Source organism: Colobus angolensis, unplaced genomic scaffold, assembly GCF_000951035.1.
Source record: "Colobus angolensis palliatus isolate OR3802 unplaced genomic scaffold, Cang.pa_1.0 Scaffold133, whole genome shotgun sequence".
Taxonomy (NCBI): Eukaryota; Metazoa; Chordata; class Mammalia; order Primates; family Cercopithecidae; genus Colobus; species Colobus angolensis.
In genome coordinates, this window is record NW_012114411.1 from 2,444,937 (window position 1) to 2,471,477 (window position 26,541).

Below are 26,541 nucleotides of genomic sequence, written 5' to 3' on the forward strand. Positions count from 1 at the left end.
GGCTAGTTATTCAGCAGATCTGGTATCATATCTATCTATCTGTGTATGTGTATGTGATAAAGTTCTCGGAGTGATTTATTTACTTGAAAATTAAATTGCAACATACACCCCCCACTCACAGGTATGTCTTTGGAGAGGAACTGAACAATTCTGACATACGATACATTAACACACAGAAACACCGTCCCCATGCAAGCTGGGAAGGGGCCACTTACTTCACGATTGCTTGACCTCTTGTCTGACCGTTCAGTTTCTTGTAGTGCTCAATAACTCTGTCTTCACTGCAATTAGAAGAAAAGAATGCTGTTATCAGAGTCCCTAAGTCAACAGCCAAGCTTCCTGCCAGTAAGATATTTCTCAGCCCCATCTCCTAAGAAGCTCCAGGGCACCAATAGCTCCTGGAAAAATGATTTGTCCTGGAGTGGCATTTCCAAACTCAGTCTGAGGGCTATCTATTTGGATGTAGATTTACTTAAAAAATAGTCTGTTTTCTCCTTCAAGAACTTACATTCTCTTTGTTTTGGATTTTTTTTGGTTTTGTTTTTGAGACGGAGTCTCGCTCTGTCACCCAGGCTAGAGTGCAACGGTGTAATCTTGGTTCACTGCAACCTCCACCTCCCGAGTTCAAGTGATTCTCGTGCCTCAGCCTCCCGAGTAAATGGGACTACAGGTGCATGCCACCATGCCCGACTGATTTTTGTATTTTTAGTAGAGACAGGGTTTCATCATGTTGGCCAGGCTGGTCTCAAACTCCTGACCTCAAGTGGTCCGCCCGCCTCAGCCTCCCAAAGTGCTGGGATTACAGGCATGAGCCACTGTGCCAGGCTGCAATAACTGTTTTGTTTTTGTTTTTTTTGAGACGGAGTCTGGTTCTGTCACCCAGGCTAGAGTGCAACGGTGTAATCTTGGTTCACTGCAACCTCCACCTCCCGAGTTCAAGTGATTCTCGTGCCTCAGCCTCCCGAGTAAATGGGACTACATGTGCATGCCCCATGCCCGACTGATTTTTGTATTTTTAGTAGAGACAGGGTTTCATCATGTTGGCCAGGCTGGTCTCAAACTCCTGACCTCAAGTGATCTGCCCACCTTGGCCTCCCAATGTGCTGGGATTACAGGCATGAGCCACCATGACTGGCTTATCTTGGATTTCTAATCAAAAAATATAAGATTGGAGCTCAGGCTGGGTGCAGTGGGTCACCCCTGTAATCCCAATGTTTAGGGAGGCTGAGGTGGGTGGATCGCTTGAGCCCAGGAGTTTGAGACCAGCCTGGGCAACACAGTGAGACCTTGTCTCTGCATAAAAATACAAAAATGAGCCAGGCATGGCGGAGTGTGCCTGTAGTCCAGTTAGTTGGGACTAGCTGTTGGGAGGATTGCTTGAGCCCAGGAGGTCAAGGTTGCAGTGAGCTAAGATTGCACCACTGCATTCCAGCCTGGGTGACAGAGTGAGACCCTGGCTCAAAAACAAAAAACAAAGGAACAAAAAGACTGGAGCCCAGGTTTTGGGATCAGCTCCTTGGAAGCAATGGTACCAAGAGAATAAGAGGAAGCAGACAGCAAAGATGACACGTGGATGCCCAGGCTGAACTCTCTGGGGTCCTTCTTATCCTCATCTTGTCCACACAGGGCCTCATGGAGGGGATGGCAGGCATTGACCTTAACCACATGCCCACAGCCTACATGCTCTGAATGCGTAGTCAGGGATGGAAGGATTTCCAGGAGGATGGAACGTTCTGGAATTTGGGCCTGGTTAATATGAACCATGAGGCAACAAAAGCTCCATAGGAACACTTGGAGAACAACGGCAAACCAGCTACCAGAATTAGACAGGCACTCCCTCCCTTTTCGAAATCTTAGTTTTTTTTGTTTTTGAGACGTAGTCTCCCTTCTCACCCAGACTGGAGTGCTGTGGTGAGATCTTGGCTCACTGCAACCTCCACCTCCCAGTTTCAAGCAATCCTTGTGCCTCGGCCTCCTGAGCAGCTGGGATTACAGGTGTGTGTCACCACACCTCGCTAATTTTTGTATTTTTAGTAGAGATGGGGTTTTGCATGTTGGCCAGGCTGGTCTCAAACTCCGGGCCTCAGGTCATCTGCCTACCCCTGCCTCCCCAAGTGCTGGGATTATAGGCATGAGCCACTGCGCCCAGCTGAAATCCTAGTTCTAATATAACAAGAGGTTAGGTGGCTCCTTGGCGGCAGTGGCAAGCCCGCCTCCTGAGAAGTGACTCTGATGCCCATGGGATAGGAGATATCGCTGCTCCAACCCCTGCCTTCAGATGGGCAGAGCCAACCTTGGGAATCCCAGGGAAGCAGGTGCAGGCAGAAAGCCCCAGCCCCACCTGCTGAGGTGTGGAGTCCAGACACCTCGGCCTCCCTGGTCTGGCCCCAGAGCTTTGGAACCTCAGTTCTCACTCTCCTGTCTTACTCCTCTTCACCCTCCCTGTCCTCCGTTGAAGCTCCATGAGGGGAGGTGATTCCAGGGATATACCCTTGAGATCTCAATAGTGGATCTTTATTATCTATTATTATTATTTTCAAGACAGGGTTTCGCTCTCTCACCCAGGCTGGAGTGCAGTGGCATGATCCTGACTCACTGCAAACTCCATCTCCTGGGTTCAAGTAATTCTCCTGCCTCAGTCTCCCGAGTAGCTGGGATTACAGGTGTGCACCACCACGCCCGGCTAATTTTTGTATTTTTAGTAGAGATGAGGTTTCACCACATTGGCCGGGCTGGTCTCAAACTCCTGACCTCAAATGATCTGCCCACCTTGGCCTCCCGAAGTGCTGGGGTTACAGGTGTGAGCCACTACACCCAGCCCTATTATCTATTATTCATCACCCCAGGATCTACCTAAAGCCTTCTTTTACCCACCTTTTTCTGTTTGAATGTTTAGCAAGGCCAGCGTTGGGGTAACAGGTTCTACACATTCGTCACCTAGTCTTTGTGAGTCATTTATTTCTCTTTCAATGACTACCTTAACCTCCAACTAGTATCTTTTAATTTTAATATTCTGGAATTTGATGCATAGAGGACAGTGAGCAGTCTTGATAAAGAAGGTCTTTATGAATACCCAGAATGAGGACCAGCCAGATCCAGGGGCCCTTGCCTCAGTTGGAGCGTCACTTCCGTGGGATCTGGGCATCCTCTATTCGGAAAGGGGCAGACCCAGCCATCTCTCTCCTTGGCTCCCACGTGCCGAGGAAGTTCTATGTCAAGTGTGACAAAGTCATCTCCTGATGAACAATTCTCGAACAGCATGCTCCCCAAGGGCAGGCCCAGCCTCATGAAACCTGCAGAAGTGCATCAGGAGGTTCGGCGGCTCCACTTCTTACCATCCCACTCACTAAATCAACAGCTGCCTTGGCGTGTTTCCTACCATGTGATCTGGGGTTTTGTGAGGTCGACTCCTAGATCCAGGGTCAAGCAACTCGGTGTAGATAGGGGCCTTTTTCCTTTGCAGCTCTAGGGAGAGAGTTGCAGCTCTGGGGTGAGTTGAGGAGGTACAAGTCAACATAGCACTTAGCCACGAACACACAGAAGGCTCAGGAGAAACACCAGTGAAAGAAAGTCAAAACCACTGTCAGAAAGCCACGCCGCTGTTTAACCACTACATGTCCTGACCACAGGGTTCTGGGTGGCTGACAGCTGCAGAAATCTTCGCCACCCCGTCTGCCCTGTAACTCCTGCTCTCTGAGACCATCTGTGAAGCCACAGTAGTTGCCTTCTCCATCCTCAGTTTTTCCTTCTCGTTTTGCCCCCTTAAACATGGTGGGCTCATCCTGGAATAACAGGCTCAATCCTTACCAAGAACCTATTCTGCTCCCAACCTGTCCCCACCTCTGCTCTGGAACTTTCCAGAGGGCTTAAGTGCTCTGAGTTTTGCAGACAATTTTCCCAGATCCTAGATTTGTAGCAGGGACTCAAGGGGGTGACTAGCAGAAATCCAGGAAGCAGAGTAAGCACTGTCTGGATGACTCAGGGTTACATGGAGGAAAAAGGCAAATGACCAAAGCTGCCTGTGCCCAGGTCCCTGGCTGGGTCATATTATGAAGTCAAATGACCTCTCTGCAGACAAGGGGGTACAGGAAATGCATGGGTGATGGAAAGGGAAATAGGGATGGTGATATATGGTTCCCTGTCTCAGAGCAGCTGCTGGCCTGCTGTGCTCAGTGGTTTTGGGGTAAAAAAAGATGTCCCTGCATACTTCATTGAGGTGGTAGGGGTGGTCAGGTGGTCCAGCATTATAAACTAGGCCTGCGAGGGAGAATCCAGGTCAAGGTACTGATCCCTCCTTGTTCTGTGGCCCTGGGCACATCATTCTAACTTTCTGCCTCAGTTGCCTCCTCAACAGGGAAATTGCATGGTGTCAAAAGTCCATGCTTGTTAAATGTGCGGGGAGAATTAACAGAAAGGCTTCTTGCACCATGACTCAGCATTATTATGCTGCTTTCACTGCTTTTTAATGACATGATGTGACTATGTATTTCCTCTCTTAATTACTGTCTGAAGTAGGTTGGTGTGTGTCATCCCATTTTGCAGAGGAGAAACTGATGAAAGCTACCTGGCTAGTCACTGCAGAGGCTTGGCTGGGATGCTAAGACCCACCGCCTTGGTCACCAGGCTGCAGCCTGCAGGTTGAAGTGCGAACTCCAGCAGGGGCAGGAGAGCCCCCGAAGAATGGTGAGTATACTTCCTTAGTTCAGGAATGATCAGGGCAACTTGACACTCTGGGCAACTGTGATGAGGGGGTAAAAAGGTCTCCCTCACCGGTGAGGGGTCCTGGTTGACCTTGCTGAGTGTTGATTCTGAGACCCAGAGGGAAAAGCAGCGAACAAGCTGTGCGCACCTGCTCTCTCTTCATTCTGTATCTGTACGAAGCAGGGACAGCACTTATCCCTCTCCTTGGGGCTTTTCTTTTTAAAAATCTATCTATACATAGGGGTACAAAAATACAGTTAAATAGAAGGAATATGTTCTAGTATTTGATAGTACAGTAGGGAAATTATAGTTAACAATCATTTGTTGCATATGTCAAAGTAGCCACAAGTGAAGATTTGTAATGTTTCCAACACAAAGAAAAGATAAATGTTCGAGGTGATGGATAGCCCAGTTACCCTGATGTGATCACCGCACATTATGTACAGATACCAGAGTATATACACATGAAAAATATGCACAACTATTATGTATCAATAAGAATCAAAGTCCATATAAATAAGGTTGAAATATTAGAGCCAACACCAAGTAGCCAACCACAGTGAAATGAGGTGAAAGAATCTGTTGTGGTTGTGGTGGTTGTTTTTCAGCAGGGAGTCGTCAGGAGGGTCCCTGTCATTGACTTTTATACATCGTCTGGGTTGCGATGCTGACTGAGTAGCACGTGGCTCCCCCATCCTGCCACCCTCTCGGGACAGTTAACACTGTCTTGGGCACTTATGGGTCTGAAGGAGTCTCAGGGAAAGTGCTGGCCTGGTCCTGATGGTGTGGGATGTTCTGCCAAGCCAGCTATAGGTGAAGATGTTTATACAGAGAAGAGACAGAGAGCGTGTGTGTGAAGGGTGAGGTGCCTCTGGGTTAGTAATCATGTGTGAGCACAGAGCAGATAATGGAGAAGGTGAAGGAAAAATCCAGAGACACAGGGAGGAGAGAAGAAACTCAAAACTCGCAGATGTGTAGAGCGGTGTTCCAAGGTTTGGAAAGGAATGGATGGATGACTGATGGACACACCACAGAACGGGCCTCAGAGGCGAAGAGATTCCTCCCTGGTCCTCTCTAGTTACCTGCTCACACCCTCGGGGCCTTGACCATTGGATTTTTGGAAGTGAACAGCCAGGAGGCTACAGAGGGATGAGGCCCAGCGGCACAAGGAATTAGGGAGGTGGGTAATAGGGTCCGTGAACAAGGAAAAGGGACCATCAGTTTTGGGCGTTCGGATTGCAAGTCTCAACATTTGGAAACTGATGCGTGCAAAATCCCTGCAGGTTAAACAGATTTTGCTCTTTGGGGGCAGGTTATAATTAGAGAAAGTCATTATCTATTTACATTTATGTTTCCAAAAGAGGAGTGGCAATAAAACAGCTCAGAGAGATGAAATTAGGGACGCCAGACACGGAAGGGAGCTCACAGCCTCGGGCCTGGGCGCCAGCTCCCTAGGGATGTGGTCTCTCAGAGAGATGTGATTCGTGAGCCAGAGTTTGTTTTTTGTTGTTGTTGTTTTATTTTGTTTGAGATGGAGTCTCACTCTGTCACCAGGCTGGAGTGCAGTGGCACAATCTTGGTTCACTGCAACGTCCAACTCCTGAGTTCAAGTGATTCTCCTGCCTCAGCCTCCCAAGTAGCTGGGACTACAGGCAGACTGCCATGACTGGCTGATTTTTTATTTTTTGGTAGAGATGGGGTTTCACCGTGTTGGCCAGGATGGTCTCGATCTCCTGACCTCGTGATCCGCCCGTCTCGGCCTCCCAAAGTGCTGGGATTACAGGTTTGAGCCACTGCGCCCGGCCAATTTTTTTGTATTTTTAGTAGAGATGGGGTTTCACCGTGTTCGCCAGGATGGTCTCGATCTCCTGACCTCGTGATCCGCCCGTCTCGGCCTCCCAAAGTGCTGGGATTACAGGTTTGAGCCACTGCGCCCGGCCAATTTTTTTGTATTTTTAGTAGAGACAGGGTTTCATAATGTTGGCCAGGATGGTCTCCATCTCCTGACCTCATGATCTGCCCGCCTCGCCCTTCCAAAGTGCTGGAATTACGAGCCAGAGTTTAATGCTGCTAATGAACCCTGCATCAAGACATGCCCCACCCCAGCCAAAGGAATCTCTTAGCCACCCAAATCAATGAACAACTAGGTCACTGCCTGGATAAGTGTCCAGACAAGATGAAATGCTCATAATCTGTATATTTCAGAAACTGTCATCAAAAGCACTGACACAAGTCACGTGTTGTAGTTCATTAGAATTGACTTGGTCTGTGCTTTTTGTTTTGCTTTTAAATAAAAGGAGTTGCAATGATTTCTGTTAGGGAGTCAGAAGGAACATCAGAGAGTGGTATTGCAGTTATCAGAGGGCAGTGGCCAGGGCTTAGGAAGCCAGTGGGATTTCAAAACATTATCCAGGAATGCAAGCCCTGCCCAACTGTGGCCCAAACCACAATCTGGGGGCCTTTCAAATGCTTGAATCACTCAGAATCAGTCATTTAGGGCCCCACAGATGAGCTACGGCATAACGTTGCATAGTGGCTACATCAGGAGATATGAAACATCAAGGGAAAATGAAAGAATCAATCTCTCTCTTCTGAAAGAAAAAAGTCCCGTGGTTCTCCCACATCTCAAACCTCGACATGCTGTCATCGAATGACAGGTGTTCCAAAATGAAACTCTAGCAGCACATGAAAGGCTCTTGAAGGTGGCAAAGCTTCCAAAGTGAAACTTTAGAAGGTATTCTTTTTGAAAATTAAAAAAAAAAAAAAAAAGAGGAGAAACAGAAAAGGAGAGGTCTCACGCACAATGCTTCACTTAAGTAAATGCAGAAAACGGGTGGGGTGTGGTGGCTCACGCCTGTAATCCCAGCACTTCGGGAGGCCGAGGCGGCCGGATAACCTGAGTGAGGCCAGGAGTTCGAGACCAGCCTGGCCAACGTGGTGAAACCCTGTCTCTACTAAAAATACAAAAATTGGCCAGGTGTGGTAGTGTGTGCCTGTCATCCCAGCTACTCAGGAGGCCGAGGCAAGAGAATAGCTTGAGGCACAGGCTGCAATGAGCTGAGATCATGCCACTGCACTCCAGCCTGGGTAACAGAGCGAGATCTGTTTCAAAAAAAAAAAAAAAAAATTAATTAATTAATTAAAAAAAATGAATAAATGCAGAAAATGATTTCATGAAGACACAAGGTACTTCATACAGCGGCGACTCCAGGCTGGCATGTGGGAGCTGGTGGAGGGAGGGTATATTCAGTTGTCCTGTGTCCCCTCGCACTCCGAGAGGGGCTCGCTCCTGGGGAAGACTCCAGGGGTCTTACCAGTAGGCCAGGGAAGGGTGCTCCTTCAGGGCTTGGGTGGGAAGGGCTGGCAGCTTCTTCAAGTCACTCCTCACAACTTCATTGCTGAAAGAGACAATGGCCAGAAACGCACTCACCCTCTGAGGACATAACCGCACTCTCTGATACCGCTTGGGCCGCTGCCTTGTCTGAGAGACCCCGCATCAGCTTCCCTGTTAATCAAAAGCAGTGGGAGGAAGGGGCGCTCTCTTTTTATTTCCGTAATACAGATGTAAACGAAGGCAGAACACGCCAAGCCCAGTAACCACCTTTCACCGTGCAGAAAGCAGAGCAAAACACCTCCAGCTGGCCAGGGTGTCTTCCCAAACCCTGCTCTCACAGAGCGGCACAGAGTGAACGTCCCTGAGCAGCCCTCAGCAGGAATTCGGGGAGAAGAAGGGTCCCCAGGGGTCCCCTAGGGCAGGATCTTAGGAGAAGCTCCCCAGAACCCCGCCGTTCGGCTCACATTGCTCCGAGAATGGGCAATGGCGCTGCTGTCTCCGTAAGAGCGTTTGCTCTGCTAATACACAAAGGTGGTTTTCGTGGCTTACGTTGACCACATGCTGGAAAACTGTTTTCTGAAATATGACAAATAAATACTGATGGCGTCTCCTTTATCTGAAATGCTTGGGAGCAAAAGCGTTTCCGATTCCAGGTTTTTTTTCAGATGTTTGACTAGTTGCATTTATATACTTCCTGGCTGAGCCTCACAAAACCTGAGCATCTGAAATCCGAAGGGCTCCAATGAGCATTTCCTTTGAGCGTCATGTCAGCATTCTAAAAGTTGCAGAGTTTGGAGCATGTTGGAGTTTGGATTTTCAGATTAGGGAGACTCAACCTGTAACTTTTGCTTTTGAGGAGGCTCAGAAACTACTTAGAAAGTGTGAACTGCATTGTCTGGGCCAGGCTGAGCATCCCATATCCCAAAATCCCAAATCAGAAATGTGCCAAAATCTGAAACATTTTGAGTGCCAACATGACGCTCAAAGGAAATGCTTATTGGAGCACTTTGGATGTTGGATTTTCAGATCTGAGGATGCTCAACCAGTTGGCATATAACAAAAATCTGAAAGAAATCTGAAACACTTCTGCTCCCAAGCATTTGGGATGAGGGAGACTCAACCTGTATCATCAGGTGGTTTTATGCATCTGGTCCTGAAACCAGAAATTCTTTTCCCCGTAGACTCACACATGCTTAGATTTGGAAGATGCTTTAAACTCCCCTAGCTTAACCAGCCTTCTTCAGGTGCCTGACTCCTCCCTAGACACTCAGCAGGTCTGCATTCCCTCTGGGCTGGACCATCTGTGGCGTCTGCACCCACCTACTACCTCTGGAGTAACAAACGGCAGCCACTTTGGGACAGTTTTGATACTGAAAGAGCGTTTCCCTATCCTGGTCCACCAAAGAGCCTTGGAAGCCTTAGCCGGGGTTGCAAAGGCACATGTAGGACAGTTCTGCCTTCGATTCGCAGTCCTGACTTGGGCTATGTGGGCAGCTTCGAGGTTGCTTATACTAACTAAGGCAAATACTGGCCACCAGGACACTGGGCAGTGCCATCTAAAAAGGAATGAAACAGGTACAACTGTTTCATTTTTAGCAATGTTTTTCATTTTTAGCAATGTTTTTCATTGCTAAAAAGGAATGAAACAAGGTATAACTCTGAAGGAAGGAAGGAATACCGCAGCCATAGAGGGAATTCCTTAGGTGCTTGGATGGTGGACACTCCAGCACCCATGCTGTAAACTGGAGGATACATTGTTCCCTGTGTCCCTGGCAAGAAATACAGCCAAGGGCAGTGCAATGAGCAGTATCACCAATGGATGCCCAGTACCACTGGGCAAAACCACACCAATACACCACTACATTACGTCTGTGTGTGGTGATAAAGAAACACGTGGAGGTTTGCTGACATTAGAACACTCCCAGAAAAAGCATTTTTCTGTTGCCTTAAGAAAGAACGAGGTCAGGCGTGGTGGCTCATGCCTATAATCTCAGCATCTGGGGGGGCCGAAGTGGGAGGTTCACTTCAGTCCAGGAGTTCAAGATCAGCTTGGGCAACATAGTGGGACTCTGTCTCTACAAAAATTACAAAAATCAGCCATGCACAGTGATGCATGCCTGTAGTCCTAGTTACTCGGGATGAGGCTGCAGTAAGCTGTGATTGCAACACTGCACTCCAGCCTGGGTAACAGAGGGAGACCCTATCAAGAAAGAAAAGAAAAGAAAAGAAAAGAAAAGAAAAGAAAAGAAGAAAAGAGAAAGAGAGAGAGAGAGAGAAAGAAAGGAAGAGAGAAAGAAAGAGAGAGAGAAAGACAGAAGGAGAGAAGAAGAGAGAGAAAGAGAAGGAAAGGAAAGGAAGGGAAAGGAAAGAAGGAAGGAAGAAGGAAGGAAGGAAAGAAAGAAAGAGAAAGAAAGAAAGAAAGAGAGAAAGAAAGACAATGACCATGGTCAGTGGTGTTGGTGAATCCTGGCTGCATATGACCAACTAGAGGGAAAAGCTCAAAGTGTAACTGTTTGAATCCATCCAAGTACTTGAACTGTTAGAATCTAAATGGTAACGCCAGGACAGATCAATTGATGATCAATAAGCTGAAGGTGTTTATGAAGCCCCTGCTATTACGCAGAAAGAATTGTAGAGGATATACAAAATGATGAGATATGGTCCTTAACCAGAAGGTGCCTACAATTTAGTTGGGAAAGCGAGAGGAACACCTACAAAGCTCACTGACCAGAGGGGTGATGTGTGATCATGTCAATCCAAACAACAGACATGAAAGCTCAGAGGAAATAATGGCCCCCCTGGGCTCTGATGTAAGACTGGCTTTGGGGGAGGCCATGCATGAAGAAAAGGATAGGAATATCACTTTTATCCCGAGTGGAACACAGACAGACGTGGGGGCCACATGAACTGAAGAAATCCATCAGAGTAAGCGGAATGTCAGGAGCAATACGATGAAAAGGGCAGGTCAGGCAGAGAATTGTGAAACTTTAATGCCAGGCTAAGAGGGTTCAGCCTCTCCTGGGTTTGATCCAGGAGGCAGACAGCAGGACAGCCCCTGGTGGTTTTCAAACGGGTAAACTCCTAGTGTTCAGGAAAATTCAATTCCAATCCCAAGTATAGTCGGTAATTTTTACGCGCATGCTATAAAGGCATAGTTTCAGCAAATATTCAATTCACCAAACGCGTGAGGGCCCACACTGATGAATTTCCGGCTCTTCTCTCCTGGCTTCACGGTAAGTTCCCTGAGAAAAGGGATTTGATTTATTGGTCCATCAGCACACAGAGGGCTGGCTTCAATGTGAAAGGCACTTTTCTCAGATCAACTTTATTGGATGAAACCATGAGAAAGGCAATTAGTGGCTCCCTGAAGGAGTTGAAACTTGAGTTTGGGTTTACTCACACCCATCACATCGAAAGTGTATTTGGGGAAGGAAGGAGCTCCAGGAGGAAGGGATCGTTTTACCCACCAAACCCTTGCTTGTTGGCAAACAAGTTGCCCTGATGACAGCCACAGGTTTGATTTCCTCGCTGAAGCCTGCAGTGGGTTCTCTAGCTCTGCTCCAGGGCAAGGTTACACACAAAAAAATCTAACAAGAAATCACCAAGGCGTGAAGCCCGTCTAAATCCATTATATTCTGGAAGGGATCCATGGCCCTTCATCCTTCCCTGAGGACAAATCTGTAGAAATGTTCTGTTTGCTTTTCTGCTGTTTATAAACATCTGCAATAACTTAGGGGTGTCTAGCCCTGTCAATCCAGCCAAACTCTGTGGCTGAAAATCAGAAAGCTCCCCTAACGGGAAACTTGGTCACTCTACCCCCAGAGACTTGCAAGGCTGTGGCCTAACGAATGTTCTAGAAATTCACAGCTTCCTCCCTCAATGTCTTCCACTTCGATGTTTTTCTCAGTGTTCATGGCATGTGATAAATGCCAACTTATAAAACAACTTAAGACAGTTCATTGTGGCTGCATTCCATTTTTAGAAAAATGCAAAAAAGAGCTGGATGTGGTGACTCATGCTTGTAATTCCAGCACTTTGGGAGGCCAAGGTGGGAGGACTGCTTGAGCCCAGGAGTTTGGGACCAGCCTGGGCAACACAGCGAGACTCCATCTCTACAAAAATAAAAATATAAAAAATAGCCAGGTGTAGTGGTTTGCACTTGTAGTCCCAGCTGTTTGGGAGGCTGAAGTGGGAGGACTGCTTGAGCCCAGGAGTTTGACATTACAGTGAGTATGATCATGCCACTGTTCTCCAGCCTGGGCAACAGAGGGAGACTCTGTCTCAAAAACAAAAAGAATAGAAAAGAAAAAGAAAAATGCAAAAAGGTCTCTTGAAGAGCCAGTTGCTAAACTGAGAATAACATTTAAGTCTTCTTATCTTTAATATTAAGCAGCTTTTATTAAAAACTCTCCGACAGTTATGAATGTTGCCAGGATAAATGTGGTATCAATGCTCCACTGGCCTTCGATTTAGTGGGTTTTTTTGTTTGTTTGTTTTGTTTTTTCAGATGATGTGCCTGTCTTCTATAGCCTATACTCCTCACAAAACAAGGAAAGTTAGAATGATCTACTGGGGAAAAACAAAGATTTCTAGCAATATATCAAATGGAGAATTTGCCACAGTGAACCACAACAAATTTAACTAAGATACCACAAAGTGAAGAGAGCAAAAATTAAAACTGAGAGAGAAGGATGAGCAAAATCCACAATGTGTTTGCTTTTCTTTAAAAAACCTGAAAATAACTTTTTCAAGAAACTCTCCTTGGGTCAAATGAGATGTATGTAATTTGTGGGAGAAACTTGGGGTGAATAGAGTAGGCTTAGCGTGAAAGAATTCTTCCTAAAACCAGTTGTTTCTGTCTGCACTGGTACAAAAACAGCAGAGCACAAAACCCAGAATGTGATGCTAGCTTAATAGAAAGGAACAGCCTGCAATTCAGAAAGAGTAATATAATGCTAGCGCTGGCCTAACTCCTCCATATTTTATGAGCAGATCGTGAAGGTCAAGTTCTCGGGGGTGGGATATTTCATAAGTAGATTATTGCAGGTCCTTAATTGATTATCACAATTCCAAAATTCAAAAACCTCTAAGAAACATTTCTTAACCCATCTGGCTGCAAACTTCATCTTTTTGCACGAGGGAATGATGGCCCTTTCTATTTGCGCCCACTTGTTGGGCACATCCATGTTTTTTGTGGGAGGTGTCAATGTGTTTAATTCCAGGTGCTGCCTTAGGCCCTGCCCAGGGTGTGGGTACAAGCCCTGAATTACCTGCCTAAATCCTGCCAAGTTCCGAACTCGTAAACATTGAGATCCTAAAGTTCTAGATACGCATATGTGGCTCTGTGTTCCTTTATTTGATCATACAATGGACCTAGAAAACTGAGACAGATTAATGAGGGAAGTTATCTTTGCTGATCTTTAAGAAATCATGCAGGAAACAATCTTTCATTTCCCTTTCCTTCCTTCCTCCTCCTTTTTTTTTGGGTAAACCAAGGTGAAGTAGAGGTTACAACAAAGAAAAGAGAGCACCTGCCTGTCTCTGCCTGATCCCATGCTTTTTCCCCCAAGTGTGTAGGAAAGAAATGTTGCAGGGGTTTTCCACCATTGGTTGGGGCCCCATCTGTCTAAGAAACTTCTCCTGCCATAGTATGTGACCATTTGCAGACAAAGGGAATCACCTGGAGGCCCCAGGAGGTTTCTCCAGCATGGGATTCTGAATTCTGGGCATGTATCATAGATATGTCACATGAATTTACCAACTGTTTGTAGGGGGCAACATTGGTTTTTTTTGTTTTTTTTTTTTGTTTGTTTGTTTTGGAGATGGAGTCTCGCTTTGTCGCCCAGGCTGGAATGCTGTGGTGCGATCTCCGCTCACTGCAAGCTCCGCCTCCCGGATTCATGCCATTCTCCTGCCTCAGCTTCCGAGTAGCTGGGACTACAGGCGCCCGCCACCGCGCCCAGCTAATTTTTTGTATTTTTAGTAGAGACGGGGTTTCACCGTGTTAGCCAGGATGGTCTCGATCTCCTGACCTCGTGATCCACCCACCTTGGCCTCCCAAAGTGCTGGGATTACAGGCGTGAGCCACCGTACCCAGCCATGGGGGGCAACATTGTAAACACATTTATGAAATATGTGCCTTTCTATTTTTTATTTTATTTTATTTTGAGACAGGGTCTCGCTTTGTTGCCCAGGCTAGAGTGTGGTTTTGAGATCATGGCTCACTGTAGCCTCCACCTCCCAGGCTCAAGTGAACCACCTGCCTTAGCCTCCAAGCAGCTGCGACTACAGGTGCTTATCACCACCACCTGGCTAATTTTTAAAATATTTTGTAGAGATGAGGTCTCACTATGTTGCCTAGGCTTGTCTTGAACTCCTGGACTCAAGCAATCTTCCTGCCTTGGCCTCCCAAAGTGCTGGGATTATAGGCATGAGCCACTGTGCCTGGCAGTCCCTTTATTTCTGTTGCTAATTGTTAAGTTATATAAGTAAAGATTTCTTCCTTGATTACTGAGTCTGGTTTTCTGGGGTGAAAGGAAAGTTTTATGAATTTCTAATTTATGTTAGGTGTAAACATGTAAAATATAAAAACAAGTTTAAAAATTGTTTCATAAGTCTACAATTTCAGGCAAATAATTTTCTCAAAAAGCCCAAGAAGAAACGATTGATTAACTTTCTGTATTTCTCATTATCACCCTTTAGTTTGGGAATTTCCACTCTGAAAAACTGGTACAGTACCATAGCCATGAAATGTTTTGCTATTCACAGGTATCACTGAAAATACGATATTTTAATACATTAAATAAGTGCTTAACAAAAGAGGTAAGCTGTCATAATACAAAATTTCCTCCTTACTTGGCTTCTAAGCAATTCCCATAGAATTTGAAGAATATCATCCTGCAAAAAAAAACAACAAAAAAACAAAAAAACCCACCCTGTCCCTATCCAAATACTTTTTTATGCTTTGAAAATGTGAATTACACACCTGAAAGCTCAATCAAATAGACTTTTGTGCACAAAACAAAGCTTTCTGTAACAATTTATAACTTTTCCACTTGAACATTTTGCTTCAAATTTTCACAGACTCTATTCCTTTCAAAAGCTTTTGCTGGTGTGAAAGATTCCATCTGCGCTTCAATTACTCATGGCCCTTAAACTCATTTTTAAATCATGGGAAAATGCCACACACAATTCTTTCGTGTGTGCATGTGCGTGTGTGTGTGTGTGTAAAACAGTACATAAATAGTATATGAGAATTATATTAATTTCAATTCTTCCCATAGAAACTCTTCTTTGGGCTGTTAGGTGTGTTTCAAGTTTAACAGGTTACCTTTTTTTTTTTTTTTTCTAGGATGTTTCCAATAGAAAAATTTGCCAGTTTAGATAGATATTATAGATACTGTTAAGTTACATAAGTTATAGTTCAAATGGTACCTATTTCAAACATAACTCAGTATTTTTTCACTAATTATCTGAAAATCTCAGCAAGTCTATTTCTCCTACCATATGATCACGCCAGCTGTTTATTTTCAAGCAGCCAGTTTAAAAACTGTAGGGAAATATGCCCCAAATGATCTAATAGCGATTTGAAACCAAGCTTGCTTAGAGCTGTAGTAGTAAAACCACTTGTATGTGCAAGGAAATGGTATTTGTATACTAGGAATTGTGATGTGCAGACTGCTGCTTTAGATTAATCAAGTCTCCATGTTGTAGCTGTCAAGAAAATAACTATGTCATCTTTTTAAAGATCACAATCGATATAAATTTTTTTTTTTTTTTTTTGAGATGGAGTCTCGCTCTGTGGCCCAGGCTGGAGTGCAGTGGCCCGATCTCAGCTCACTGCAAGCTCCGCCTCCCGGGTTTACGCCATTCTCCTGCCTCAGCCTCCCGAGTAGCTGGGACTACAGGCGCCCGCCACCACGCCCGGCTACTTTTTTTGTATTTTTTAGTAGAGACGGGGTTTCATTGTGTTATCCAGGATGGTCTCGATCTCCTGACCTCGTGATCCGCCCGTCTCGGCCTCCCAAAGTGCTGGGATTACAGGCTTGAGCCACCGCGCCCGGCCATAAATGTTTATATTACTAAGAAAAAGTCTTTTAGAAGAAAATGAGTGCTTCGTGTTCTTTTCCTCTTGATCATCTAAAGCTCTTCCTTTCACCTATGACTTCCTAAAAGTCACCCTCTGGCCTGGCAAAAAAGACTTAAAAACCTGAGATTTTCTGATACCAGTAAGTTGAGTTCAGTTTATATTAATTCACAAATGGCTCTTTATAAAGGCAGAAGAGATTTCAAAGAAAGAAAGAAAAAACCAAGGAGGCACTTTTTTGGGGTCATAAAAATGTCTTTCTCTCCACACTAGTGAGCACACCATCCCATGGTTTATAGAAGATAAAATACTAAAAGGTCTTTACATGTTTGCCTCTAACTGCTCTCCTGGGCACCTAATAACATGTGGTTTGTGGAAGTTAATGGAAAATTTTCAGCACAAATAAATGCTCCAACTCCTCTTCTAAAATGGAGGTGAAAATCAATTTCCCTTGTTAATGAGGAACTGCTACTATTTGTTTTCATTGATTGGGTGGTGCATTGTTCTATTTCTAAAAGCAAGCTGTTTTTTCATTTTCTGTTTTAAAGAAACAGAAAGAGTAACTTGCAGATTGACACCGCAGGTGTACACCCAGATTTCTTAGCTGCTGCTCACTAAGCTCTGAGAAGCTGATATTCTGGCACTTGGACTGGCATTTCACCTTCTACAGATGTCATATAAACTGACCCCCAAGTACTCAATCAAAACGTAAGTTCTTTTCCTTCGGTAGCTGTGTTTATTTGGAATGGTGAGCCTGTAGACACAAGGTGCCTTCCATTGCCTCTTAAGCATGTAATGGGCCCTGCTGAACAGAGCCAGGCAGGCAAAACGTGGCCCAAGAATCTTTACACGGAATTTCCTTACTATCTGTCTTTTTCGGGTGCTGTTTGCTTTCTGGTCCTAATAAATCTCATGCTGGGAGAATCCTGTTTTAGTGATTAGCATCACTATAACCAGTCCTCGGAAACAAAGATATTTCCAGGTCCCAGAAGAGGGTCCAGAGTAACACAGCTTTACTGATCTGGTTTCAATAAATCTTGCTAACGAAAAAGTCTATAGAACAGATGTTTTTACTTGTCTCTGTTAATGTATGGACGATTCTTTATTTCAAAGGTAGTGTGATTTTGGCATTTGTGATTTGCTTTGTTTAGCACAAAACATTTTAAAAGCACTTCAATATTGCAAAATGCTAAAGGTTATTTTTTATTTTATTTTTGGAGACAGGGTCTCACTGTGTGACTCAGGCTGGAGTACAGTGGTGCGATCTTGACTCACTGCAGCGGCAGCCTCTGCCTCCCGGGATCAAACAATCCTCCCACCTCAGCCTCCCAAGTAGCTGGGACTACAGGTCCTCACCACCATGCCTGGCTAATTGTTTTTGTATTTTTAGTGGAGATGGGGTTTTGCCATGTTGCCCTGGTTGGTCTCGAACTCCTGGGCTCAAGCAATTCACCCGCCTCGGCCTCCCACAGTGCTGAGATTACAGACGTGAGCCACCATGCTTTGCTTAAAATTATTATTTTAAGAAAATTTGTAGCACATTTTTAGAAAGATCAGAAGGGCTGGCAGAGGTGAAGTGATTCTCACAATCAGGGTAAGGAGATTGGCTGATAAGGTTTTCAGTTAAGGTCCCCTTAGAGACAAAAACCCAAAAATCAAGTTTTTGTGTATAATATCTCCCTTAGTACAGTGTTGCAATAAGACTTCTTTTAAATTAAATTAGAATATAACTAGAAAATTGGATGTCCTATCAGCCGATTAAATGAGGTATTCTCTGCACTGATCTTTTTAAGGAAGAGAATATTAGTTTTTCTACCATCACCCAAGAGTTTTAAAAAAGCTTTGAAATAGCAACATCAGTGTTCCATTCCCAAACCCCGAGGTGTTTCCGATGAATAAAATACGTAAGAATCATAGAATCATATGTAAGAATCTGTTTGTTAGTTGGCCAGTGGTCAACAGTGATTATCGAAAGATATTTTTTTGTTGCTGTTTTTAAACTGCATCAGTTCTCGTCTTCCAAAATATTTGGCCCACAGCTGCCTTTGTTAACAGCTCGGAGGCTACTGAATTGTTTTTAAACAGAAATGCCAACTCTACCGACTTCCTGACTGTCGACAGACATGAGGTTTTTTTGTTCTACATGTATATACATCAGGAAATGAAACGAGATTACTACATGCTGTGCTAAGGAAAACAATAAAAGTGAAAAAATGTTATTTTTAGATAAGACTATTTCCTAAAGCTTTAGAGGCATGTACAAATTTACCCTCCGTTTGGTAGAATATGAACATGTGTGGTCTGTATCTCTTCCTATGGCAGGCGATACTAATTATCTATCTCTATTACAGTCATTTCCTCTCAGCACGCTAAACCTGACATTTCAGCGTAAAGTCCAATAAGACAAGGAAGTGAGCTATTCTGTTAATGGGAAAGAAAAGAGTTATGTAAGAATAAGCCTTCAGGCATCTGCTGAGCAAAACAGAGAGCCCAAAAGAAGAAACGGAAGAGCAAGTGAGTTTCATGAGAAACAGTAGCTACAGTTCAGAATTGACTTATATAGTTCTCTTTCCATTAAGGTGTATCAGCACTTTTGACTTCGTCTTTTTTTTTTGTGAGAGGGAGTTTTGCTCGTCACCCAGGCTGGAGTGTAATGGCGCCATCTCGGCTCACTGCAACCTCCGCCAACTGGGTTCAAGCAATTCTCCTGCCTCAGCCTCCCGAGTAGCTGGGATCACAGGCGCACGCCACCACACCCGGCTACTTTTTGTATTTTTAATAGAGACAGAGTTTCACCATGTTGGCCAGGCTGGTCTTGAACTCCTGACCTCAGGTGATTTACCTGCCTTGGCCTCCCAAAGTGCTGGGATTACACGCGTGAGCCAGTGCACCCAGCCCTTGACTTCTCTTTTGTAAAAACAATCCCCTTTTCTCTTGTACCTCAAGGAAACTGCTCCCATAATTTATGGATTAATACTCATTCCACATAAATGTAATTTGGATATAGTCCCTGAAATGTAAATATCTAGGATAATAGTATCCTGAAGAAAATAGCCTTTTGGGAAGTTATAGATTCAGGACTTCTCAGGCTATGAAAGAGTTACTTTATCTTTTGTGGATGGCCATTCATTTAAAAGGTTATTGGATCCTCTAGATTTTAGAAGATCTTAGAGTTTAGCCCTGGACCCTGTGTTATATCTAGAAAAGCCTTTTCTAGGGTTCTGTGTGTTCTAAGCTGGCTGGTATCTTATTAATGTTGTTCAAGAAAACTACAGTATGGAAATCAAAGCCATTCCTTTAAATAAAACTGAGGTTATATAGTTATGCACTTAATAACAGTGATAGATGCAGGAGGCATGCAGATGCAGATAAGGAAACCTGCACAGAGTCTTGCCCGGGGGTGTGCCTGCAAGGGACCAGGGCCCACATGTGCACTGGGAGAAGGGGGTGGAGCCGCCAAGAATTCATGCCTTATGTAGGGGAGGAGACTGAGATTCAATCTGTGAGGTGGGAGCCTGTCGGCAGGACCCTCTCCTTCTATGCTGAGAGGCTTCTTTTCACTTGAGAATCCACTCTCCTCCCCCTTCCATTTGTCTTTGTGCCTAATTTTTCCTGGTCGTGAGACAAGAAGCTGGATTTTAGCTGAACTAAGGAGCAAAAAATCCTGCATCAACAGCAAAAACAACTTTCTACAATAAATCACAAATAAATTTGTTTATAGGAATTACATAAGTTATGAGAATGGGACATCTAAAATACCTAACGTTTAGCTGCTGAACCAAGTGTGGTCAATTTTGACGTGCTGGGTATCTTCCCAGAAGTAGATGGGAAGGAATTTAGGATTACTTCTCTTACTCCAAAATTTTAGGCCACTCAAGTGTACTAGTTTCTCTGGACCTCTGATGATGGCTTTACTAGCATGGGCCTGCTACAGAAAAAGGGTGTTTATCAGAGACTCCCATGTAACAGATCACCCCCACTGTCCATGGTGTAGGTTTTAGGCTGTGAGATAAACTGACCTTTTGGATAAGGTGTCTGACCTCTCCCCTCTCCTGACAGTGATTTCTCTTCCCAGACAGCTGCGCTTACAAACAAACTGCTAGGTAGCAGTAGCACTTTGACAAATGGAGCACAACCCAGATCCTTTGTTTCTTTGAATTCAGCCAACAAGCTAGCATTCCAGAAGCTCATTAGGGGGCCATGAATTACTGTGGAGGCCAAGCCTGCACTTCCTTCTCCCTGGCAATCCATGTGGCCACACGTTCCCATGATCTGTGGGGCCAGATCATGCTATTCCCAGTTCACATTCCATCCTGTCAGGGTACTCTCAAAATAAATAATATTTACAGCCGAGTTCAGAGCTGGTGAAAGAAATGTGGAAGGAAAAATGTGAGTAAGTAGACTAGACACTGGAATCCATTGGATTTGTGGTTTTTAAATCATTTTTTCATGGGACTTCAGAAATCTTTGTAAGTAGATATGGACTGGCACTTATCAAAACCCCAAATTCCAAGGCCAAATTAATGTCATAAAAAAGTAACAAAGAAAAATTATAACAAGATTTAGTTTCCATACCTGAAAACATTATGTTTAGCAAATTCAGTGAATGGTTACTGGCCACCTACAAAGTTCAAGGTCTCCAGCCAAAGCTAGTTACAGTCATTATCTATTTAAATGTCTGACCAGCACTGCTTTATACCAAAAACTTGGAAAACTTAAATAAAAGGGGCCTGGAGGTCTCTTTATGCAAATATTCAAACAGAGCTGAAGAGATGGCATTTGAGATCAGAGTCAGCAACTACAACCCCCTGGACAGATCCAGTCCTCTGCTTATGTATTATTCATGAACTAAGGATGGCTTTTACGTTTTTAAGTGGTTAGAAAAAGAACTCGAAAGAAGAAGAATCTTTTGTGATACATAAACATTTATATGAAATTCAAATTTCTGTATCCATAAATAAAGTTTTATTGGAACATAATCAGGCTTATCCATTTACTTGCCCTGTTGGGCTGCTTTTGCATTTAGGAAGAGTGGTGTAATTGCAGCAGAGATCGTGCTGTGTGCAAAACTGAAGATACTGACAATCTGGCCCTTAACAGAAAAAGCTTGCTCATCTTTGTTTTAGATTGTAAAATAATTTTTTGCTTTTGCTGAGATGTCTGACTGAGAACAGTCAACACAGTGAGAGCTCATCTCTACAAAAAAAAAAAAAAGAATTAGCCGGGTGCAGTGACTCATGCCTGTGGTCCCAGCTACTTGGGAGGCTGAGGCAGGAGGATCATTCGAGCCCAGGAGTTGGAGGTTACAGTGAACCATGACTGCACTCCAGTCTGGGTAACAGAAGGAGACCCTGCCTCTGAAAAAATTTAAAAAATAATAATAGGAAAAAAGCAAGCCTGAGAAATGTACCAGGAGAGCAAGGAGAATGCAGTTGAGACCTGAAAAACCGGTGACAAAGACAGCCAAGTACAGGTGGCCACCAACAGAAGTAGTTTTTGCTGCATTGACAGATGAAATCCCTCAAGGCATGGGGAAACAGACAGGTTCTTAGACGGAGCAGAGGTCCGATTTGTGTTTCTTTTTAATACCAATTTGCTAATTTCCTGTTGATGGGCCAGAAACTTATGCCTTGATGCTTTCCTTTCCTGTTCATGCAGTTTACTCTGTTTGCCTCTAAACCTAGATTCTCCAGAACGGGTTACCCTGGCCTTTTCCTTTTTTTTTTTCTTTTTCAGAGGAGCTTAATCAAACAGAATCCCAGGAATAACGTCTGCCTTTGAGCAGACAGCCTTGCTGGTGGCTGGCTACACCCTCTGCTCTGTTCTGGGTCTGGTGATGATCACCGGAGATTTCAGGGCAATTTCAGCCATATGGATCAACACACGGTGAGGACTGAAATAAATGACGAGTTTGCAGTTTTACAAGGCTATTAATGCCATTCACAGATGCCCAGTAGTTGTCTGTTTATGTTTTCTCCAACACTATATCCTAAGACAGAAGCAAAGCAGAGGTGCGGTATTTTTATGTTGTAACACTTTCAAGAATGAAATTTCCCTAGAAGACAGCACTTCCCTAGAAACTTCCCTAGAAGTCCTTGAGGGACAGGGACTACACTGAGAGAAAAAAAGATATCCACCTACTTGTCAGGACTGACGGGTTATCTGCAACCATATTTACACCACAATGGTGATTCCAGCCTCTACGAGACATTTGAGCAGCCTGTCCAACCTCAGGACAGTGGGCATGTGTGACGCTGGGCCCTAATGTCAGCTTTCCAGTAATCTCCGGGCTTTGCATGTAGTGGAGAACATCATCCTTGCTATTACTATGTTTTCATCATCCTTGCTATTACTATGTATTACTATGTTTTCAGCTTTCCAGTAATCTCCGGACTTTGCATGTAGTGGAGAACATCATCCTTGCTATTACTATGTTTTCTCTACCTGATCTATCTGTTTCAATGGACAAGTTGAGAGTTAGATCTCATCATTAACATACAACGTGAATAAATTGTCCACCTGAAAAGGACATCCTGAATAGTTTCTTTTAATAGAGAAACAAGGGTTTACATTTTAAATAACAACAACAAAAAATTGTGAACTCACCTAGAAAAATCTCCCTTTGCCTCCTGTAGAAGAAAAAATTCAACATCAGCGAAATACACTAAGCCAGTGTTAGAGACTCTACATTCTATAATCATGAGAGTTTCTCTACTGAATGAGATGAGTTCAGCTTCCTGCAGTTATCATCCTATTTGCTGCAGGAATACAATTAAAATAGAATGCATACCTTTGCTATTTGAATATGAGACATGAAATTAAACTCTCGAAAGTTATATACAAAGAAAGTGATTGATAATGACAAAATGTACATCTCCACCTCAAAGCCTGGGTCTGACGTGGTCTAGTTTAAAGATTCTAAATACGAACTTGTATCTGGATAGAACTGTCTATTTCTAGGGTCACTTTTTGTTTTGGTTTGTATTTTATGCTAGTCCCCAATTATACTGAAGACTCTGGAGGTAGGGACAAGGGAAACTTTAGTGAATCCAGTATAATACCTTAAACCTAGTAGTTGCTCAATAAATACTTACTGAAGGAATAAAGAAATGATATCATTTTAACTCATCTTGCCACTCTTAAGCTAATATTCTATAACACCTTTTTTTTTTCTTTTTTTTGCATAACCTAAAGGGCTTTTCCTTGTCTTTCCAGGGGGCAGAACATGATTTTTTGGCCACTACCTCTAGCTATTCACTTGGCTTTCTCCAGGGTGAAAGTACCAAACCCAAAGAAAATGGGATCAGTAAATGATCTCAGTTTCTCCCAGGCTTAGGTTAAACACACAACTTTGCTTTACAGGGATTTGCTGTCTTAAAATTTTGAAACACTACAAGCCCCTGTTTATCGCTATGGTTTCCGTCAGTGTCTCTAAATAGCTGTATGCAGCTTGTGGCTAAAAAAAGGTAAGACGACAAATAGTGAGTGGACACAGCTATGCCCGGTGAGTCTTATTTCCTTTCTTCTGTGTATGGCCCTGGGACAGAAAGAGGAGGAGAAAAACAACTTACCTGTAAAATATAGGAAGCTAATTCAAACACCACCTCACTGTCAACGTCAATAAGCTCCTAAAAGGAAAAAGCAACAAAGGAAGACAAGTTTGGTATTTAACAACCACTTTTTTCTTTTTTTAAAAATGTCAGCTCTTCTTTGGGAGGATTACTCAGCCCGGGAGTTTGAGACCAGCCTGGGCAACATAATGAGATCCCGTCTCTACAGAAAATTAAAAAATTAGCCAGGCAGGGTGGTACACGTCTGTAGACTCTGCTGTTTTGGAGGCTGAGGTAGGAGGATCTCTTAGCCTGGGAGGTTGAGGTTGTAGTGAGCTGTGATAGCACCACTGCACTCCAGCCTGGGTAATGGGGCGAGACCCCGGCTTAAAAAAAAAAAAAAGCCTCCTTTTCTGAGGATTTGCTCAGAATCTCCCATATTCATAGAACGTCTTGAGTCTCTGAGACCACTGCCCTGAATTATTCAGTCCTAAACACTCCCAACATCCTTTTTGCTGCTCTTAGCTGGGATGGACTAGGGGGCCCGGGCCTACCCGATTATCTCAAAGGCCTCATCTTTACATCTTTCAAGAAATTAAGAGGCGGACTAGGCCCTAGCATTTTACAAACCTGTTTGTTAATGTTATTAATCACTGGAATAGAGATGCTTGACAACAAAACGCATTTTCTGTATAAACTAAACTCAGAACTTTATGGAAAGAAAGGCTTTATTGAAAGGCTTTGTTTGAAAGGAGTGTTACAGTGGGATTGTGACTCCTTAAAATTAAATACAAGGTGAAAATACAGTTCCTCAGTTGTACTGGCCAGATTTCTTTCATGTACTCTACAGTTCATGTCGCTAGTGACTACTGTGTTGTCAGCTCAGATACAGAACATTTCAACCACTGTAGAAAGTTCTACTGGTCAGCGCTGTTACAGAGTGTAAGTTTCACAATGTTTCCACCTAGTAGTTCTTCCCCCAAATACTTAATTGTGATCTAGGGACTTGGTCTTCAAAGCACTTAAACTTCTCGTTGGTTTTTGAAAAAATTCCTTTTCTCTCTCTCTCTTTGTATTTTTGAAATTTGTACTTCAAAATGTATATAGTTCATATTTTTTAAAACAGCCTTTTTCTTTTTTTTTTTTGAGACAGAGTCTCGCTGTGTCACCCAAGCGGGAGTACAGTGGTGCAATCTCGGCTCAGTGCAACCTCCACCTCCCGGGTACAAGTGATTCTCCTGCCTCAGCCTCCTGAGTAGCTGGGACTACAGGCATGCACCACCACACCCGGCTAATTTTTTTGTATGTATAGAGATGGGGTTTCACCAGGTTGGCCAGGCTGCTCTGGAACTCCTGGCATCAGATGATGTGTCTGCCTCGGCCTCTCAAAGTGTTGGGATGATAACAGGTGTAAGCCCCCATACCCAGCCAAAACAGCTCTATTGAAGTATAACTAAAACACCGCAAAAAAACTGCATATGTTTAACGTCAACAATTTTATGAGTTTGGACAGATGAATACACCTATGACACCATTACCACAATCAAGGTAATAAACATATCTATCACAAAGATTTCTGTGTGTGTGTGTGTGTGTGTGTGTGTGTGTGTATGGTACAAACACTTAGCCTGGCATGGTGGCTCACGCCTGTAATCCCAGCGCTTTGGGAGGCTGAGGTGGATGGATCACTTGAGCCCAGGAGATCGAGATCAGCCTGGCCAACATGGCAAAATCCCATCTCTACTAAAAATACAAAAATTAGCCTGGAGTGGTGGTGCATGCGTGTAATCCCAGCTACTTGGGTGGGAGGGTCACCTGACCCTGGAAAGGTTGAGGCTACAGTGGGTCGTAATCATGCTACTATGCTCCAGCCTGGTGACAGAGAGACCCTGCCTCAAACAAACAAACAAACAAACAAATAAAACAAGAAACCCACTAAACATGAAAACATGACCTACATTAATAAATTTCTGGCCGGGCACGGTGGCTCAAGCCTGTAATCCCAGCACTTTGGGAGGCTGAGACGGGCGGATCACGAGGTCAGGAGATCGAGACCATCCTGGCGAACACGGTGAAACCCCGTCTCTACTAAAAAAACACAAAAAACTAGCTGGGCGAGGTGGTGGGCGCCTGTAGTCCCAGCTACTTGGGAGGCTGAGGCGGGAGAATGGCGTAAACCTGGGAGGCGGAGCTTGCAGTGAGCTGAGATCCGGCCACTGCACTCCAGCCCGGGCGACAGAGCGAGACTCCGTCTCAAAAAAAAAAAAAAAATAAAGAAAAAATAAATTTCTAAGTGCACAACACTGTCTCATTATACATAGCTCACATGTTAAAGACAAAGAGAAGCCTTGAGTTCATCAGCATGTGACAATAATACACAATTTAATTGATATCCTGTGTCTGGTGTCAAGCTTAAGCACAAATGCCCATCTTTATTTTTCTTTCCCTAATATCACTAGATCCCATAGTGGCTGACTGGATGACAGAGAGCTAGAGGTAAAAGAGATTTAGAGACCAGCCAGCCTGACCCTGAGAATGGAATCCAAAAACATTAAGGGACTTTGGAAAACCACAGGGCCTTAATGGCACTTAAGGGGCCGGGAACAGACCCCCAACTACTTGTCCAGTATGTGACCTCCCTTAGGACTTAAATTTCCCCTAAAATCAAAAGAAACCCAGTTTCAGCCAACACAGTCTCAGAACATTTATAACGTGAGTTTGCTTAGCAAGAGTTTCTATTCACTTGCATTACAAGCCAGACTCTGATTCAAGGATTTTTTTTTTTTTTTTGAGACAGAGTCTCATTGTTGTCATCTGGGCTGGAGTGCAATGGTGTGATCTTGGCTCACTGCAACCTCCGCCTCCCGGGT

The 26,541-nt window shown here is 44.1% G+C and overlaps 1 protein-coding gene across 1 annotated transcript in view; it reads right to left on the reverse strand.

Moving 5' to 3' along the window:
- Positions 1 to 26,541, reverse strand: part of FRMD4A (FERM domain containing 4A) — a 349,079-nt gene that overhangs the window by 106,065 nt on the left and 216,473 nt on the right. Inside the window, exons 6-9 of the mRNA XM_011934291.1 lie at positions 23,693 to 23,749; positions 22,728 to 22,750; positions 8,016 to 8,099; positions 216 to 281 (exon numbers count right to left, since the gene is read on the reverse strand). Coding sequence (XP_011789681.1) covers positions 216 to 281; positions 8,016 to 8,099; positions 22,728 to 22,750; positions 23,693 to 23,749 — 230 coding nt within the window. The remainder of the gene's footprint in view (positions 1 to 215; positions 282 to 8,015; positions 8,100 to 22,727; positions 22,751 to 23,692; positions 23,750 to 26,541) is intronic.